Source organism: Epinephelus fuscoguttatus, linkage group LG15 (genome assembly GCF_011397635.1).
Source record: "Epinephelus fuscoguttatus linkage group LG15, E.fuscoguttatus.final_Chr_v1".
NCBI classification, from domain to species: domain Eukaryota; kingdom Metazoa; phylum Chordata; class Actinopteri; order Perciformes; family Serranidae; genus Epinephelus; species Epinephelus fuscoguttatus.
Genome location: NC_064766.1, coordinates 39,903,046 through 39,923,717, shown reverse-complemented (window position 1 = coordinate 39,923,717; position 20,672 = coordinate 39,903,046). Strand labels below are relative to the sequence as shown.

Here is a 20,672-nt window from a genome sequence, read left to right as displayed (position 1 = left end):
TTGCACCAGATTGCTCTTTCCAGTCGTGCCGGTAATGTTTAAACTCGGGTGGTGTCGCTTTAGATGCGTTAGCATGTTAGACATGTTTCCAAGTACATACCCAACCGCTGTTCTGCAGTGTCGGCACACTGCTTTTGTCTTGTCCACTTGTTTATTTCCATCTTCGTATTTTACCCTGAAACCAAAGTGTTCCCGAACGGAGGACTTAAGGTTTGCGGGTGGGTCTTCAGGTTCACCAGGCTCACTTGCCATGTTGTCCAAATGCTGGTGTGATTTTATACCTAATTTTAATATTGATCTTGTTATTTTATTAACTTATTATTGTATATTACAGATTCGTTTGATCTATGGATACATTGCTGCTTCTTTTTTTTTGAGTGTGTCTTGTAAGGTGTCCTTGAGTGCTTTGAGAGGTGCCTATAAATAAAATATAATGCATTATCCTCCATCCCCTGCACCTCCTGATGACAGTCAGCTCATGTACTACGTCACTTTTGAAACACTACATGAATATGAGATGATTTTATGATATATGAAACGTGCAAATGTAACATATTTTTGGTTTGCGGGGACTTACAGTGCCAGTATTTTCTTCTGGTGATGAGGATGCAGGGGTCCTTCATGGGTTTCAGATCAGTCAGATCAGTTCAGGTGGAAGCTGGATGAAATGATTTTTAACTTGTGTGGATGATGTTTTTATTTCACATTTGACATTAATCAGATTTTTCCTAGAGATATTCGAAGCTAAATAATGACTCCATCTCTGCGCTCACAAACCTCTCTGTCACACTCCAGGGAATTAGAAAAGTGGAGCTGTCACACTGAAGCTAACATTCATTCCTGCTCAGCTTTATTTCAGCATGTCAGAGATGTTTGGCTCTGCAGCATGGTGCTGTCATCGTGGTGCAAAGCTGCTTCCAAACTTCATCTCAGAGATCCTCGTCTGAATAAAGATCTCCGTCTCTCATCTCGTCCTTGTGACTGCAGTCATTAACGGCGCGCTGCTTGCTGTCCTTTCCCACCACTGTTTGCATATCGCCGAGCAAATTAACTGTCAGAATTGCATCGTCTGCACTCTCTTTATTGAATCTCGCCGGCAAATTGGTTGTTAGGAATCCTCAGGGGTGGTATCAGCACCGGGAGCCCAGGGGGGCTGAGCCTCCGCTGGGCCCATGGATATAAAGTGGATTAAATGAGAGAGAGGCGGTACAGGTGGACTGTTCTCATCATTACCGACACATGACCTTTAATAACACATAAAAAACATCCATCCAGTTTCAGGTTGTCAGTCAGAGAACTGGACTGAATTCTGAGACATTTTTGTAATTATTCAAATATTGGTCATTTTCTAAATGAAGAGATTGTTGTATAAGCATGTGACTGATGTCTTACACAGAATGTTAGAGCTGCAATGACTTGATGTTTGAGTGGCAGAGCAGACAATGTCACTGTGTCAGATAATGGATTTACCATTACTGTCAGCCCTGTGAGCATGGGAGGAAACAAATGTGTAAATCAGGGTTTGTGCAGGTCCTGGAAAAGTCTTTAAATGGTCATAAATTTGAATGTGTGAAGTCTTAATTGCCACAAACATTTTATTTTACTTAATTTGTCAATCTTTTGTTTTTATGCCTGCTTGACCAGCTATAGCCGTGACTCAAGGCATCATGTTTCTGTCTGTGTATCTTCCCATCCCATTCTTGGGAATATGATATCTACAGAACGCCTTGAGAGAATTAATTCAAATTTGGCACAAACATTCACTAAGACTCAACAATGAACTGGTTAGATTTTGGTGGTCAAAGGTCAAGGTCCTTGTTACCTTGCATCCATCTTATTCTCATGAACGCAATATCTCTAGTAGACCTAGATAGAGTTTCTCATCTTTGGCAAAAACGTCCATTTGGACTCAAGAATGAGGTGATTAGAATTTGGTGGTCAAAGGTCAAGGTCCCTGTGACTTTATCTGTCTTATCCTTGTAAGCGTGATATCTCAAGAACACCTTGAGAGAATTAATTCAAATTTGGCACAAACATTCCCTGGGACTCAACATTAAACTGGTTAGATTTTGGTGGTCAAAGGTCAAGGCCACTTTGTCCTTGTCTGTCTTATCCTTGTGAACGTGACATGTCAAGAACACATTGGGGGACTTTCTTCAAATATGTCACAAATGTCAACTTTGAATCAAGGATGAACTGATTAGAATTTGATCGCCAAAGGTCAAGGTCCCTGTGACCTTGCATCCGTCTTGTTCTCATGAACGCAACATCTCACTGAGGGAGTTTCCTCAACTCTGGCACAAATGTCCACTTGAATTGAAGAATGAAGCAATTAGAATATGGTGGTCAGAGGTCACTGTGATCTTTACAAACCATGTTTTTAACCAAACTCAAGCATTCATACACTAATTACAACAACTTTCGTACAAATGTGATGATATTTTATATCCAAAAGGTCAAAGATCAGCTTCACTGTGACATGTTTTAACGTCATATCTCAGGAACAGAAAGGGAGACATTTGGTCAGATACTGAATTGGCGACTCTAATCTTGAAACTGTGCTGATTGTATAGATCTTCTGTGCTGTCGGGGGAAAGGTGTGTGTGAAGCATTTATGTTTTCATAGACATTGATGTAAACTGTAAGTGCATCTTGACGGGTTTGTGGAGGCATACAGCCGCGAGGCAGTAATTCTAGTTGTCACAATGAGTCCAGGGTTCTTGCACCATTTTAAAAGTAAAATTTAATGCTTTTTAAGACCTTTTTAAGACCTCAAAGAACATAATTTAAGACCCAAAAATAATATATAAATATCAATTTATTGACTTCATGCAGATAGTAATAGTACTGGTTATGTGCTCTATTCAAGTCAGTCTATGGTCACTGTGGTCTTTCTGTGTGTGTGGCCTGTAAATTTAATGGTAAATTTTGCAAATTAAACTAATGATTTTCTATAGGTTTACTAACTGGTAATTGCCACATTGCCTCGTTGTTGTTTGCCGGTGCCAACCACCTCCTAAATACGTCCTCCTCCATCCACTTCTCATTAAATTTACATTTCCCCATCTCTGCATCTTGAACCGCTCACCTCGATATCTGCGAAATGCGGATGCCCGACGTTCAGCGTCTGTAGCAGACGTACCGTAAAACAGCTGTTTATCGCAGAGACTCATTTACGACACCGTACCATATAAGGTACCATACTAAATTAATCACACAAATACACACTATTATATGTTTTTTGGTGGGCCACTGTGCTTTCCCATCGGCATTAAACGCACCGGCTGAAAATTTAATACCTACAGCAAATTTACGGTAAATTTAAGACAATTTAAGACCTTAATTACCCAGATTTTAATTTAAGACATTTTAAGACTTTTTAAGGACCCGCGGGAACCCTGGAGTCCAGCTCTTCTGCATGAAAGTCCACATTTCTGACATTACAAATCTTTAAACCTAACGCTGAAGCTAATGCTGCCCTTTTGCTTCATACTTGCGATTACCTGTTGGTAAAATGTAGATTAACTTAACTCACCACTACAGTTGTACTTACCTTTCTACTTACCTGCAATGCTTAAATTAAAAAAAGCGGATATGTCCAAAAATTGTTCTTAAAACGGTTTGGAAAAGCATTAGATTTAAGCATTTGATACTTGTTGATGCCCTGCAAATAAAGTGTCAAGTATGTAGGTGTGTAATCTCAGTATTTTTGTGGATGTTGGTGAGGTGTGTAGCACATTCGTCGCTCCTCTTCTGACTCTAGACTGTCCCTGTTTGTTTGTTGTTTGTGGAAACAGCTGTTACAAGTCGTGATCTATAACCTTCTCTAAGCAAAGAGACGTTTCCCTCTGCTGTGAATCTCCCACTTCGGTAAAAAGCTTCATTATTTTTTACCACTTCCACCTGAGACACCAGGTTCAGTCCTGCAAACCAGAGCAGCCGGTCACTTTTTACCTTCGCACAAAGAAAATGGATAGAAAGGAAATGTTGTGGGCGTCTCTTTCTCTCGCTCTCAGAAACCCCTGATTGCCAATCACAGCGCAGATTGGATTCCATGCTTGGTTTATTTGGCCAGCAGCAGGTAATGGAGTGTTACAGTGGTTGCATCCAGCAGCATTACACGTCCGACATTCTGCCACAGTCACATTGTGATGATGGTGGGAGGTGTGGGAGGTGGGGGGTCACCTCAGGACATAATCATAAACATCACTTCCTCCTCCATTTTCCACTTGAAAAAATGGGCCCTTCTAAAACCAGCCCCAGCCCACTCCCACTCTGTCACTGAGTGTCGCTCAGTTTGTAGTCATCTTCAACGCTGAATGACGCTCCCTTCACTAAGGTGTAGGGTCCAAACACAGCCCCAAGATTTGGGACAAACATCCCTCTCTGCGGCAGACAGAGAGACCATTAATCTTAATCCCAATTTATTTATTTTACTGATAGTGTTCCTTTGATTACCGCCCTGCTCCTCTTGATGTGTCCGCTCTAATGGGCATCGACATCGCTCCGTGTGCCTTATTGACCAAACTATTTGAAGCTGGATAGGAAGCCGTCTGTGTTGCAGATCAGTATCTGTTGGATCGTATCGAGTTAACATCGATCTCCTCCGCTCGCTCCAGGATTATCTCTGTCCTCTGGATAACTTTGAGGAGAAATGCTGCGGTTTAATTTAGGGAACAGGAAGTAATGTAAAACACCGTGATGTGTCAACGACAAAACACACGCAGCGCTCAAGACGTCAATCAAGAGGCCTCTGCGCTCAACTATCATTTCCTGCTGGTGAATTATGTAAAACTCTTCAGGCTGTTTGGCTGTAAAATATTCATGTTGTTATGGTTGTGCAGCACTTCACAAACTTCCTCAGAGATGTCAGCACCGACTAATGGCAACACAACAGGCCATGAATGATTTAGAAACAGTTCACAGAATAAGGCCAAAGGGCAGAACAATCAATGCTCCACTGTTTGATTGCATTTTGTAGGATGTACACAAATGAAAGATTGCAATTTTTTTCCCAAAAAATAAAAAGCCACAATATGTTCTTAATCTTTGCTGCAAACCTCAAACTTACCCTCCGAAAAGAGGTACGGCACCTTGAAGAACTCGTTACCATCTGAATCCATCCATGGTGTCGATTCAACGCAGAAGTATGAATTCCGCGTTATGGCCGGTATACACTGTGAGATTTTGGGCTGTCCCAGACTAAAGATGACCATCGTGGGAGAAACGTGGCGATATCTTTGGTCGTGGCTCTAAAATGGTGGTCTTACATCGCACTGTGAGACAGATTCAAGGACAGCTGTTGTCAACGTCTTGCGACCAAAGATAACCTGAGATAAAATTCTGACAGTGTCACAAATTTAGGATGACTATCTCACAGTGTGACAGCTGCTACGACCTACGAGAAATGCAGCACGAAATGGTGCAATGGTCACTGCAACACCGGCACTAAACCCAAACAAATGGTCGCTTGCCATGGAGGTAAAAGGAACAAAAAGAAGTGTGTGGAACTCCCAGGAAGAGGAAAGTTTGGTGGAGCTGTGGCAGCAGAAGCCTTGTTGATTTGATGTTTCCTCCAGCTGCTATCATGACCGCCAGAAAAAAGACGCTGCATGGAAGGAAACTGTGGAGGAACTACATCTTCCAGGTGAGCAAGCTACCTATGGTGGCACAGATGGATGACATACGCTGATGCGCTGCACGCTGACGTTGTAACGTTGTAACCTGCGATTCAGTAGGAAACGGCCATTGTACCAGCGTTGCCAGGTGGGAAATGTAGGATTATCGTACCAGAGACTCAAAATGATCGTATTTTGAGGGAAATTATCGTACATCCGTCATAACCAAAATAACAATCCTACTGATGCGCTATAGGCAATTATACAACAGTTAGTTCCGACCGAGTAATTTGATTGAACGCAGTGTTGCCAAGTCCGCTTATTATAAGCGACTTTGGGCTTGTTTTTCTGTAAAGTCGCTTACAAATATTGGTAGTCGCGGGTCGCGGTTTTCTTGGGCTAGTTTCTAAAGTGTAGTTGCTTATTTGGGCTTGTTCCCAGCTCCATAATAAGTTGTCAAGCAGATATTTTCGATATGTTAATTAAACGTAGGATAGTTTGTCTTGCCTGTTCCCTCTGTCCCTCCCCTTTCTCCATGCAGAGTTTATTCCCACCCGCATCCTGCTTCTAATTGGCTCTGACCCTGATGGCAACGAGTACTAGCCAATCAGAGGCAGAGCAGGGCAATCTGTTTTTTTTTCTGGTTAGGAAAACGTCAGGAGATGAGTGCATAAAAAGCAATAATAAATAAAGAATTTGTGAATTCAGGACGATATTTATTTGTGTGTGCAAATTTTAATCATCAGAGGTTTACTGTGTATATAATGTGCTTGGTCCATCAGTCTATATTTGACCGGGAGAACTGTTTGTTTTTGCAGAGCTACATAACATACTTAAATAATTTATTTCATCACCGTTTGTTAACATTTCCGTACTCAGCATTGCTGTTTAAGCTGTTGTTGAACTGTTGTATAAAAGCAATATCACGAGAGCGAGTGATGTTGTACTGTATATCGTCACAGCTGTGATTGTCTTCAGAGCTGTGACGATATACATTACAACATCACGACCTTGAGTGTGATATTGCTTAAATATAGTCACTCTAGTGTTTATTTTTTTCTTCCATTTTCCTTGCTTCTGTTTTTCCTCTTCTTCTGTTTTGAATCTCATTCTCGCTCGACTTCCTGACGGGTCCTAGCACCTTGTGGGGCGGGTACACCTGACCATTCAGCCAATCGTGCTCATTGTTCAGAGACAAACGTCACCCGTATCTCACGCTAAGCAAAGTGCGATTGGCTGGCAACATGTCACATGGGAACAGATGCCTTCAGGGCTCACAAAAAAAAAACCTCCGGCATACTTGGCCTTTTTTGGGATTATTGATCGTACATCGTACAGAAGGCCAAATTATCGTACGTGTACGATAATTATCGTATTTGTACGATAATTTGGCCTTCTGTACGATGTACCAAAGTTTATTAGATCCACGTCTCACAGTGTGTCATGCAATGGTCTTATAAGATTGCTAAAATCACACAGTGTATAGAGGGCATTAGGCAGTGGTGCCATCCAGCAGGTTTCCAATCCATTACTTTCAATACCTGTTTATATAATGACCTAATGGGTGTAACTGTTGTTTGGCCCCACACCGTTATACAGTATCATAAATGAGAAAATATCATGGTATGCATGAACTGCTGTGCTGCCTTTAGAGGTACACATTGTCTTATTTAATGAAAGCTATGGAGATTAGATTTAAGCTGTGCACAGTCTTTTCTCGTGTCAGTCTTTATGTCTTTACTGTGTTCTCATTCCATTTTCTTCTTATTGAAAGGCACATTGAGACTGTCTTGTTGTAGTTTAAAGTCAGACGATCATTTTGAAGTCACTGTGACACACCAGACGTTTCTTTTGAAAGCATTTCTGCCATCTGAGGGGCATCAGATCTCTGTGTGCCAGGAAAGGGATAAATTATGGTGCAACATGTAAAAGTTTTCATGGAGTGGACTTTAGTTGGCTGTCTGTTGTTTGGCAGCAAACAGTAAATCACAGAAACCATGCTTATGTGCAAAAGCCATGGATTACTCTGGTAGGATTCAACATAACTATATTGACTCTTTCAGTCAGGCATTTCTTGCCCTGCAGGTTCACACTGAAATATACAGATACTGTAAAGTTCCTGTGCTCACTGTTGTGGCTGAAAATCAGTTTACCTCTCCCCACCATAAACTTCTATTTCCCAAAGTGCACCGGTCTGTTCTGCTGGATGAGTCGACTCTAACAGCTGCACCAGACGTGAGCCAGAGGAGCGTGCTGCTGTCGACCCAGCTGAAAAAGAACAAAATAACCTTTATGCACAGAGGTGATGGTGGAGAGAATATTGGACATGCAGCACTGGATAAACGTTAATTGGCGGTGTTGCCGTGCAGCTGGTTGAGTTTATTCAGTGTGGTTCCACGTCATATATCATAGCAGGGTGGTTAACTCCAGACTATCTGGAATATAGCCAGGGTGTGCTCCAGTGTACAGGGAAATTAAAATAGCCGTTTGTATGTGTGTATCCAATTAATTTCAGCTCTGAAAGGGCTAAATATAGATGTCAGGGTAAGGAAAGGGAGCGTTAGTAGCTCATTCATCTTTTTGGAATTGAGGATTAAACTGTGTGAAACTGAACATTTGGATTGGTGGAGCACAGGAGAAGATTAATGTTGTGGAAATAACCAATCATACACTCTTACTCAGACGTGTACACACAGTGACGTGGTGATGTGTGTTGATAGCTATGAACAAATGTGATACCAGCTGACATCACAGTGCAGGACATGATGTTTGGATAACTTATATTTACATTATACAGCCAAAAGTTACATGATGATTATTGTTCAGCAAATAATATGCTTCAGTGTGTATCTATGCGCATGTGTTTGCACCTGACTGTAATTTCAGTAGAAGGAGGTTGTTAAACATGTTACTTTTCTGAATTTGCAGAACAGTTCGCTGACATACAGTTTGTTTAGGATGAGGGAATAAAAATCTGTTGTTTCTGTGTACAAGCTACAGTTACAGCTCGACTAGGACATTTAACTGGACTACTGTCCTTGTCCCAGTATACAATCACCGGAGGGGAATCCATCTATTGACTGAAGTATGTGCGACTCCTCTACGATAGGTGGAGATATGCCCTCTTTCAGCTTGTTAGTTTTGGACCTTTTTCCGTTTGACCTGTTACGTCACAGACCAAACAATGGACATTCAGTGTTTTTTCCTCCCATCCATGTATTTTAGAATATTTAACTCTTTCAGTTGACACAGCGTGAACTGTGTCTCACGGCTCTGGATGTAGATTTCTCCATGTTGTTACCAGCTTCTTCTTCTGTTTCGCATTTAATGCTATTTGACTTGCGGGTCAAAGCCCAGGGTGGAAACTGTGGAGCATGCTCAGAGCGCCTCAGTTTGGGTCTGATTGACTGTGTACATGCAGGAGGAATTCAACTCTCAATCACATTATCTGGAAATTCAAGTCAGTGCGATTTCAGTCACACTAACATGTTTACATGTATCTTATAAGTCCGGTTTTAGTCAGACTAACACAGTGAATAGATTTTCTCTAATGTCATGTAAAGGCACTGACTGTGGAGGAAGTAAAACCTACGATCAGAATAGTCACTCTCACTCACACTGGGCTCACTTCTGTAGTGAATTAAACAGTGAAAATAACTATTGCTCATTGTTCTGGGGACCCTCTGGAAAATCCTCAAGGACCGCAGGGGGTCCCCGGGCCCCTGGTTGACCACCACTGAATTAGAAAAAGAAAGTGAAGCTATAAAACATTTGTGTACAGTTGAAGTAAAATAAATTTATGATAATATCAGCGCTATCTAGCAAAGTGGCTGGTGTTATTTTGGGAATAAAAAATCAAGTGCAGCTCCAGTGCATCCTTTAGGTCAGGGGTGTCCAAACTTTTTTGAATGGGGGGCAGATAAAACAATGTGAAAACACCTGGGGGCCAACTGATTCTCACATCAAAAGGTTTTTTTTTAAGATATTTTTGGGGCATTTTTAAGCCTTTAATTGACAGGACAGACAAGTGTGAAAGGGGGAGAGAGAGAGGCAGTGACATGCAGCAAAGGGCCACAGGCTGGACTCGAACCTGGGCCGCTGTGGCAACAGCCCTGCACATGAGGTGCCCGCTCCACCACCAAGCCACCGACGCCCCAACCATTTTCATCTTTTAATGAACTATTACTACTTGATGTGTGTCTACAAACTGTATGATAGTCCTGTCATTGTGAGTGAAAGGTAAAAATGCAAAGTGATCTTGCTCGATAAACCATTATTGTGTAAAGGACTGCATATGGTATATTTTGAAAGTCAAGCCGAGGGCCGCTTGAAATTGGTCTGCGGCCACAATTTGCCCCCGGGCCAGACTTTGGACATGCCTGCTTTAGGTAAATTGTTTACCATCTTAAAATCAGAGATGAAACAAGGATACAAACTTCAACATGTAATCACTGTAGATTTAAAAGGTTCTATCTGACATTTTTGTCAAAATTGAGTTATTCATTCTTTTCCCGTGAAGAAAATTAACATAGTGTGAGGTGTTTTTTTTAAGTTATATGCATTTTTTTTTGGACTCTGAATTTAGAAAACAAAAAGGTTTATGTCATTTATGATATTTGGGATGCAAAACTTTGAAGCTCATTATCTCAGTCTTTAGGTGGCGATTTTACAAACAAAGATTGAGCAGCTTGTCAGCTCTGTGTATGCTGTGAGTTTTCATACTAAAATTTGTACTTAATGTCTGTTTTTTTAAAGACCACAATCTAATATACCATAATGATAAAACAACAGTGTGTGCCAACATCTGTTCACATACTTGGTTTAACAATATGTTCGGCCGAAATCATCTGGATCCTGTGACAAACCTCTTGTGTTACACATTAACTGGTGAAACCATCACAGCCACTGCAGGCCTGAAGAACTGTTAAGATCTGATAAATGGATTTTATGACTTTATTGTAATGATCCGACACTCTATCCTCCAGGGAGTCTAACACAGATTATAAAAATAACTGTTTGAGTCCCTCAGCTGTGAATAAATACTATTTTAAACTCTTGATAAATGAAGCTAAGAACTTTCCTGTGAGTTTCAAAATCACTTTGTCAACACAGAGGGGCCGTTTATGAACGTGTGATTTATTCAGCTGGGTAAAAAAAACCCTGATTTTAGCTGAATTGTTGCGAGCAGAAAGAGATAATGCAATCACTCTTTCATAAATAGATTTTCCCAGAAGAGATGAGAAGCTGTACGGCACACGAGTGTTCCTATTATTGTGCTGCAGCTGATGTCTCATCGAAACAGTAGACATGTAGCTCCCTCTAGTGGTGACTCAGAGACACTGCTTCATGGTGCAGCATGAGAAGACAAAGTGAGCATGCACCTGTTGTGTTTCTGTGTGAATCTCACGGCTGTACGCACTGAGCCGTGTGCTGTTTTGTGTCTCTGCAGGTTTCTGATCGTTCTGGGCTGTTTGATTCTGGCCATACTGACAACATTCAAGGAGCACGAGAAGGTGTCTGCACACTGGCTGGTCATACTGGTGAGAGGACTGGGATTTCTAAAGTTTAGTTCTGAACCATTTCTGTTCTTTGCTGCCTGGTGAAGAACATTAATTTAAGCACTCAGGTATTTTCCCTTAAATAGCTTTGAGGTTGTAAACATCATGTAGGCCTAATGTCACACAGTCTGACAGAATCATCAAACTGTGTATCAGTTAGACACTCTGTGGTGGTTTTGTGTCTCTTTACAGTCACTGTGCATCTTTTTGCGGTTTTGTATCTCTTTGTTGTTGTTCTGTGTCTTTTTGAAGTTTTTTGAGTTTCTCTGAGGTCATTTTGTGTCTACTTGTGGTTGTTTTTTGTCCTTTTTTGTGTCTTTTTGAGGTAATTTTGTGTTTTATTTAAGTAATTTTGTCTCGCTTTGTAGTTTTTATTGTCTTCTTGTGGTTGTTTTACGTTTCTCTGAGGTCATATTGTGTCTTTTTTGTTGTTTTATGTCTCTGTGTAGTCGTTCTGTGTCTTTTTGAAGTCTTTTGAGTCTCATTGAGGTCATTTTGTGTTTTATTTGAGTGATTTTGTGTCTCCTTATAGTTTCTTGTGTTTTCATGTGGTTTTTATTTCTCTCTGAGGTCATTTTGTATCTGTTTGTAGTCACTTTGTGTCTACTTGTGGTTGTTTTTTGTCCTTTTTTGTGTCTTTTTGAGGTAAGTTTGTGTCGCTTTGTAGTTTTTATTGTGCTCTTGTGGTTGTTTTATGTTTCTCTGAGGTCATATTGTGTCTTTTTGTGTTGTTTTATGTCTTTGTGTAGTCGTTTTGTGTCCCCCTTTGGTTGTTTTGTGTCTTTTTGAAGTCATTTGTGTCTCTGAGGTAATTTTGTGTTTTATCTAGTTGCTTTGTAGTTTCTGTTGTCTTCTTGTGGTTGTTCTATCTATTCTTTTTGTGTCTATTTTTGTTGTTTTGTGTCTCCTTGTGGGGGTTTTGTTTTTTGTGCACCTATCTTTTTGGTTGTTTTGCCTGATTTCATAGTTATTTGTGTCTCTTTGGGGTTCCTTTGCATCTGTTTGAGGTCACTGGTGTCTTTTTGTGGTTGGTACTTGTTAATATGAGTGAGATTTTACAGATAAGGAACAGGGGGCCCCCCAGACACCTTAGGCCCCTGAGTCCATGCCCAGTGGGCCTGCTCAGTTATTAATCCATGAATGTGGATGATACGAACATTAAAACTGAGCAAACTGTGGTCCAATAATAAGAACAAAAATAAGTGAGATTCAGACTTTCTACTCTGAGGTTCTGATGTAGCCTAACTCTGAGCTGTTCCTTCCACTGTGCTCCTGTTTGATTTTCCCATACAGGAAACCTTCGCCATCTTCATCTTCGGAGCAGAGTTTGCACTGAGGGTCTGGGCTGCAGGATGCTGCTGTCGCTACAAAGGATGGAGGGGGAGGCTGAAGTTCGCTCGCAAACCGCTCTGTATTCTAGGTAAACAGGTGGATTTATAAAAAATGATTTAAAAGTGACATTATGAATGAACAATACTCAGCGCCTGTGTATTTTATTCTGTTAACTGTTACAAACTGAGTGCTGTTACAACACAGTGACGCACTAACCTGCTCCTGATTTGTTATTAACAGCATTTCAACAACGTCTCTTATGTTCGCTCAGCTCTTATTAGGAGCTGATTCCACAGCTCTCCAAAACGCATTCATCTTTCCACAAAGAAGACTTAATGACTGTGTCGGGTCAGACTCATTAAAGATTTAATAAAAGCCTCACACAGAGAATCTTTCCTGGATCTTTCTGTGCTGTGTGTCCTCCGTCTCAGACATCTTTGTGCTGATTGCCTCGGTGCCGGTGGTGGCGGTGCGTAACCAGGGTAATGTGTTGGCCACGTCCCTGCGCAGCCTGCGCTTCCTGCAGATCCTGCGGATGCTGCGCATGGACCGGAGAGGAGGAACCTGGAAGCTGCTGGGGTCCGCCATCTACGCTCACAGTAAGGTAGGAATGAAAAACCAAACAGAGAGGGAGAAGAGTTTCTTCCCTCAGGTCACCTGGACCCGCGACCACCCCAGACTCTGACTCATAGATACTCTCTGATTGTCTCACAGCCTTTACATGAATACAGGTGACATCTGGTCAAAAGTTTTTCCACCAGAGGATAAATTGGTTTCTGTCAGAGTGTTATAGGTTTGTGCTGTGACTGTGTGTTCACCTCAGACATTTCTAATGTTGTGTTGTCTGACTAACCTTTAAAGGTTATCCATCCAGGATTACTAACAATTTAATTACACACAACAAAATATCACGACTTTTCCAAAATTTTCAATGATTTTAACAAATTCCATGACTTTTCCAGGCCTGGAAAATATGAACTGAACCCTGGATTTTTAAATGGTGAACTAGAGAAGAGTGTTTAACGTCAGCAGAGAAAGAGGAAGAGAAATCTGTCCCTATAAAGTTCCCAACAAAGACTAAAAAACGCGTGTGAAGATAAGTCATACGAATAAATCTGTTCCAGTTGATGTGTGATCATCATACATGTGTCTCTGTAGGAGCTGATCACAGCCTGGTACATCGGCTTCCTGTCTCTGATCCTGGCGTCTTTCCTGGTCTACCTGGTGGAGAAGGACGACGTCTCCATGGACGTGTCCAACCATGAAAACCCCACTGCTCAGCCCAAACCGCAGGACTTCGACACCTACGCCGACGCACTGTGGTGGGGGCTGGTACGTACATTACATTACGTGTCTTCACAGTTTTACCTTTTAATCCAATTTTTAAGGGCAAAAATGTATTATTCTAAAAATAAATCATTCGGCTTTTTCTGTAAATTTAACTTAAAGTCCTAACCAGCAACATCCCGCAGGAAAAGAAAAGGATCACATCCTGGCACAATCATGTTGTCTCCATCTGAACCTTTCAAAGACGTCCATGCTAGCAACAACGTGTTTGGCTCTCTAGCAGCACTTGCTCGCCTTCTTCTTCTCTGTGCTCACTCACCATTTTCCATTTGGCTTTGTATTATCAACTATTTATGGGCTATAATTTTATTATCGGAATAATAAATAATATAAAATTCCCATTATCGGCTGATAATCTAATGCCCAGATATATGGTGTGCACTGTGCCGCCCTAATGCCGACCATAACTTGTATAAAGGATAAGGTCTGATACAGGAAAGTCTTCAACATTATTGTAATCTAAAATTTTAAAGCTCCAATGTGCACGATTGAGGGGGATATATTAGCAGAAACAGATTATAATATAATAAGTCTGTTTCCTTCAGTGTCTAATCAACTGAAAATAAGAATTGTCAAGTTTGTGGCATCTTAGAGTGAGATGTTTATATCTACATGTGAAGCAGGTCCTCGTCTCGCCATGTTTCTACAGTAGCCCAGAATGGACAAACCAAACACTGGCTCTAGAGAGGGACGTTCATGTTTTTGCATTTTCGCTGTAGCCACAGTAGTTAGGAGCCCATCTGCAGCCATCAGCATTTATTCAGTTTTTTTTTTAGTTGAGCTGAGCTTAACATTCGTGCTCACAGTTACCAGAGATGATCAATATACACATGTACGTACAGACATTTTATCGGTTAAAATTACTGTCCGTTTCTTTTGGAGAGGAGGAGACCCCTGTGGATAATTCAGCTCACAGTAAAAACCTCCTGAACATCTGGATCGGAAGAAGTGTGAGCACACAGTAGCGTGTGGTGGGCTAGCAGCCCGTCTTCAAGATGCCAAGCAGCGTCAGAGAAGCACAGATTTGTAAAATGAAGCTTTATTCAGTGATTCTACTATTTGTTGTGGAGAGGAAGAGACCTCTGCTGATGATTTGACTTGTGGTAAAAACCTCCTGAACAATGAACACTGAAGGAATTCTTATTGGGAGTTTTCACTGGTTGCAATCTGCTTTTCACCACTAGGTGCCACCAAATCCCCCAAAATCTTACACACTTCACCTTTATTGATATAAAGTTCATAACTGCACATGTTGCCCCAAACTATGATTGTTCGTATAGTCTGAATTGTCACACTGAACACAGAGCAGTGTTAGCTTATGCTGACAGTCTTACTGTCTTCTTTATGACCCATTACATGGGATGAAATGATAAAATAATGTCGCTTAGTTTTGTCCCCCAACGGCGCAGATATCTCATGTCTCATCCTGAATTTAGGGAACTACATGCATCTTGTCTTTGGGCAAAGAAATCGTGGAAAAATGTTGCACATTATCATTTTTATACTAAATTCAAGTCACCATTTCATAAACAGCAGACATTGTTCAGTCTTAGAGGCTTTGATACTGACTCATTTTAACAAATTCCTGAGACAACTGACATTGCACTGACGAATAAGTGAAATGATGAAGTGTCGTGTGTTGGAAAGTGATGAGTGAGATTAGGTGACTTGTTCAAGAGATGTTTTTGCTATGAGGTTGTATTTCCTTCTGTCTGTCAGTTAGATGTCCTCAGGGTTCAGTGTGGATTTGGCTGCAGCTTGGCTGACAGATTGCACTCGGCCAAATGATCAACCAATGACTTTGGCTGTGAGCCAAATCAGGGATTTCTGCCAAAAAGCAATTAGCATATTTTAGCCACCAATATTGTGCTGCATTTAGGTGTCATTAGGAATCTTCAAAATCAGCTGCTGAACAACCTGGTATTTTGTTGGAAGATCTGATCTGAAAGACAAAAATAAAATCAGTTAGTGAGCCGCTAGCTTCTTGTGGAATTGTCCGGTGTTGGCAGAGCTTCACGCTCTAATGAATGTCCTCCAGTCAGAGGAAACCTCTGCACTTATTCCAGCAGCATGGCCTCATTAAGGAGACCGTCCTTCAACCAGGAGGCCAGAGTTCAAGTTCTATGACAGCAAGCATCTGCCCTGCTGAAGTGTCCTTGAGCAAGATACTCAATAGTCACCAGCTAGATGATGCTGTGACCCTTTGAAACAGTCGACTGTCCTTCAGTGGATCCATACAGAGGTCACAGAGTGAAGCAGAGCTCACAGCCGAGTTTCTCAACAAAATATTTCTGCAGAGAGAAGGACACTGAGACTGTAACACTGCCATTACTGTGTTTTACTGCTGTCAGAAATATCTCCCGTTGCACTTAATAGCCCTAGTGGCCGCCGAATCCTTCAAACAGTCCTTGTCAGTTCAGACATTTGACTGTTACTTTGGAGAAGTGTCATCTTTATTTGTCTCTTTTGCAGATCACACTGACCACCATCGGCTACGGGGACAAAACCCCAAAGACGTGGGCTGGGAGACTGTTAGCCGGCACTTTCGCTCTGATCGGAGTGTCCTTCTTCGCTTTGCCTGCAGTGGGTACACTCTCCTGTAGAGTATATGTGTATTAACTGCAGCACCACTGACGTGTTAATACATCTAACAAACACCATTGCTGGTGGTTTATTGCAGAGATCACAGATGAATTTGTTAACAAAGTGTGACTGATGAAGATATTTGCTAACTGCTGTTGAGTTAATGTCTCTTTCCCAGACTGAACCTGTTTGACGATGGCAGAAGTTGGTTGCAACACGTTCTCATCCCAACTCATCAAATACCGCCGCTTTGTCAGTGGATCTATTCGTCTAAACGTGGCGTGCTAGATACCTAGATTAGTTTCAGACATTTAGGGATGGCGTGTCAATTTACCCCTGTCACATGTATTGTGTCTTTTCGAAATACAATTTCATTTTCACAGGAAATGTACAGTTTCTGCTCACTAAATGCAAACACTCTTTTTCAAAATGAACTCACAACATAGGTTAATGCCTCATTGTTTTCTTTAGGTTTAGGCAACAAAATTCTGTGGTTAGGTAAAAAAAAAAAACACACATCATGTTTTGGCCTAAAATTCAAATGGGAAACAAACAGCAGACTCCCGGGTGAAAGTCCAGAATTTGTTAGACCCTTCCACTTCCACCCCTGCCCGCCCATAGGGACTTTCTCACTCTTTATAGTACTGTAGTTGCCGGCACTGTTACAAACTGCTGCCGCCTATCATACCACCATGACTCTTTGCATCCACTGACAAAGCGGCGGTGTTTGACGAGTTCGGTGGTTTCTAACTGCCTCTAAGCTGACACACCCTGTGCATTTTAAGGCTGAAAAAGTTAAAGCAGTGTTCTCCATACAAAAAGAGCAACTATTATCCAGACTGTGCCAGTGCGATTTCACAACTCTGAGTCCTGATTACAGTGTAACTCTAACTCTAGCCCACCTCACACTTAGCATCTTTTTCAGGTTACCATCATGTGCTATAAACTGTAGAGCTGAGGAACAAAGGCCCCCAGGAAAATAGGAGTGTGTGTTAGCAGGAGCTAGCATCACCTGACTGGGATAAAACAAAGCACACTGAAGAACAAACCATCCACCAAAACTTTAGCTAAGAAAATAAAGCTTTAACATTTTCTCTGTCTTTTAAAAGCACATGTTCTGATTGCAATTAATAACTGAACGTCTGTGGTAATTTTGTCATAAAAAACAAAACAAACAACAACAACAAAAAAAAAACAAATGTTGGTGTGACACATGTCTATGTTGCTATGTCAGCCCACACACCAGGACTTATCTGCTATTTGGACGCGCGCTGATGCACCACATAGCAGCCAACACAGGGCGCCCAGTTGCTCACCTAGTGAGGCGGATGCACCATATACAAAGGCTTTGTCCTTGTCACAGCTGCCACGGGCCCTTTGCTCCATGTTGTTCCCCCTCTGTTTCTCCCCCTTTAATGTCCTCTATACACTGTGCGATGTTAGCAATCTTATAAGATTATTGCATGACACACTGTGAGACATGGATCTAATAAACTTTGACAGGACGTCAAGTTTGATGTGTGCAGATTGTACGATGGCCGTTTACTACTGAATCGCAGGTTACAACGTACGTCAATATGCAACGTCATCAGCGTGCAGCGCATCAGCGTACGTCATCCATCTGCACCACCATAGGTAGCTTGCGAACCCGGAAGTTGCAGTTCCTCCGCAATTTCCTTCCATGCAGCGTCTTTTTTCTGGCAGTCATGATAGCAGCTGGAGGAAACATCAGATAAACAAGGCTTCTGCTGCCACAGCTCCACCAAACTTTCCTCTTCCTGGGAGTTCCACACACTTCTTTTTGTTCCTTTTACCTCCATGGCAAGCGATCATTTGTTTGGGTTTAGCTCCGGTGTTGCAGTGACCATTGCACCATTTCATGCTACATTTCTCGTAGGTCGTAGCAGCTGTCACACTGTGAGATAGTCATCCTAAATTTGTGACACCGTCAGAATTTTATCTCAGGTTATCTTTGGTCACAAGACGTTGACAACAGCCGTCCTTGAACCTGTCTCACAGTGCGACAGAAGATCACTGTTTTAGAGCCACGACCAAAGATATCGCCACGTTTCTCCCACAATGGTCATCGCACAGTGTATACCGGCCATAACTCTGGATCTGTCCTGTCAAATGAAGGCAAAACGCTGAAAAATAATCTTAAAGAAAGCAGCAAACACATTGTTATCTCACCTTGACTACTTCCTGTCCTGTTTGTACAGAACCAGCATGTGCTTGGAGCATCAAACAGTGACCATAAAATCACAGCTAGTGTCTGTTGCCTTTTACAGAGAGAAATGACACCTCAAACCTTGACAGAAGAGACAATAAGAAGCTTAATTGAACAGAATTGTGTACACATCATTCAAAGCCTATCAAGCCTTTCTTAAATGAGTTGTGTAGTATAACCAGCTCTGGTGGTTTTCATGTACAGTCCGCTCCAGAGGCAGGACTACACTGACTGTGTTTTGTGGCTGCAGGGGATCCTGGGCTCAGGCTTGGCTCTGAAGGTCCAGGAGCAGCACAGACAGAAGCACTTTGAGAAGCGCAGACATCCAGCCGCGGGGCTCATCCAGGTGAGACTCCACCTGACATCATCAGCAGACCTCTCACATGACTGGCTTTGACTGCCATTGTTATGTTGATCCACCTTAATTCATACAGTTAATATCATATTGCCCATTCAGCTGTTGTAATTGTGTTTCTGTTTGCTGTTCTGTCTTCTTGTCTGAAGTCTGCTTGGCGATATTATTCCACCAATCCAATCAGGGAAGACCTTATTGCCACTTGGAGATTCTATGAAACTGTCATCTCTCTTCCCTGTTTCAGGCAAGTAACACCAACTGTAAAAACATCAAGGTGAAGTGGCATGCCATGATGTTCATGTTAGCACTGAGAGGCTTTAGAGAGACTGAACGTTGTGTTGTTCAGACTGTTGTGACTGTAAATCTGTGTTGCTGATACAGTTGTCTCATTGGCTTAAACAATCGACAACTGACATAACCTAACCATCACATTTCAGTGTAAGAGCTTGAGGGAATTTTGCCAAATTTGGCACAAATGTCCACTTAGACTCTGATTAACTGATTCAGTTTTGGTAATCCAAAGTCAAGGTCACTGTGAGTTTACATTCGTCTCATTCTCAAGAATTTCTTTGAGTGTGGCACAAACATCCACTTAGACTTATAAGAACTTGGTCAAAGATTAAGGTCGCTGTGACGTTTTGTTCATCTTGTGAGCACAATATCTTAAGAACGCTGTGAGGGAATTTGGCACGATTGTCCAGTTGGACAACTGATTTGACTTTTGGTGGTTCTACGTCGAAGGTCAAGGTCACTGTGACCTCATCCATATCATTCTCGTGAATGACATATCTCAAGAATGCCTTGAGGAAATTTCCTCAACTTTGGCACAAACATCTACTTGAACTGCTAAGAATTTGGGGATCAAAGGTCAAGATCACTGTGACCTTGTGTTTGTCCTGTTCTCGAGAATGCAATATATATTTAAAGAACACCTTGAGGGAATATCTTTGAACATGGCACAAATGTCCACCTGGAATTTGGTGGCCAAGGGTCACTGTGACCTTGTTTGTCTCATTCTCGTGAACATGATATCTGCTTAGAAATTGGTTGGCAAACGTCTAGGTCATTGCGACCTCGCATCCGGCTCATTGTGAATGCGATATCTCAAGAGGACCTCGACAGAATTTTCCCAAATTTGGCACAAACATCCACTCAAGAATGAACTGGTCAGAATTTGGCAGTCAAAGGTCACTGTGATTCATACACTCATCACAAAAGAATGCTCCTAAATGTCTAATAGGATAAAATAATGAAGTGCTGATGATTGTGTCCAAAAAGTCAAAGGTCAACTTCAGTGTGACATCATAATTGTCTGCATAAACACTTTTTTGGCCATTAGTCAACGTCATAACTCGAGGTTTCATTTGGTTAGTACTCTAATCTGTGCTGCTGAGGGAAGACGTGAGTGACACATCCATGTTCTCACAGACATGGATGTAAACTGTAACTTGACTGTTGCGCGCAGGCATACAGCCACGAGGTGATAATTCTAGTTCAATCAGAACTCAGGTCTTTCTGAAGTGTTTAAATCTCCTCTGCTGAAGGATGTTGAAGCTCTACTTTGTTCTCAGTTGTTAACTTTTGTCCTTTCTCTCTCTCCATCCAAAGGAAGGATCACTTGGAGGCCATGGCGAGGTAGGTCGCTGTTGTTC

General features: G+C 41.7%; 1 protein-coding gene across 1 annotated transcript in view; it reads left to right on the top strand.

Moving 5' to 3' along the window:
• Positions 1-20,672, top strand: part of kcnq3 (potassium voltage-gated channel, KQT-like subfamily, member 3) — a 182,823-nt gene that overhangs the window by 142,779 nt on the left and 19,372 nt on the right. Inside the window, exons 3-10 of the mRNA XM_049598482.1 lie at positions 11,068-11,158; positions 12,470-12,596; positions 12,940-13,112; positions 13,667-13,840; positions 16,328-16,438; positions 18,916-19,011; positions 19,170-19,264; positions 20,629-20,655. Coding sequence (XP_049454439.1) covers positions 11,068-11,158; positions 12,470-12,596; positions 12,940-13,112; positions 13,667-13,840; positions 16,328-16,438; positions 18,916-19,011; positions 19,170-19,264; positions 20,629-20,655 — 894 coding nt within the window. The remainder of the gene's footprint in view (positions 1-11,067; positions 11,159-12,469; positions 12,597-12,939; positions 13,113-13,666; positions 13,841-16,327; positions 16,439-18,915; positions 19,012-19,169; positions 19,265-20,628; positions 20,656-20,672) is intronic.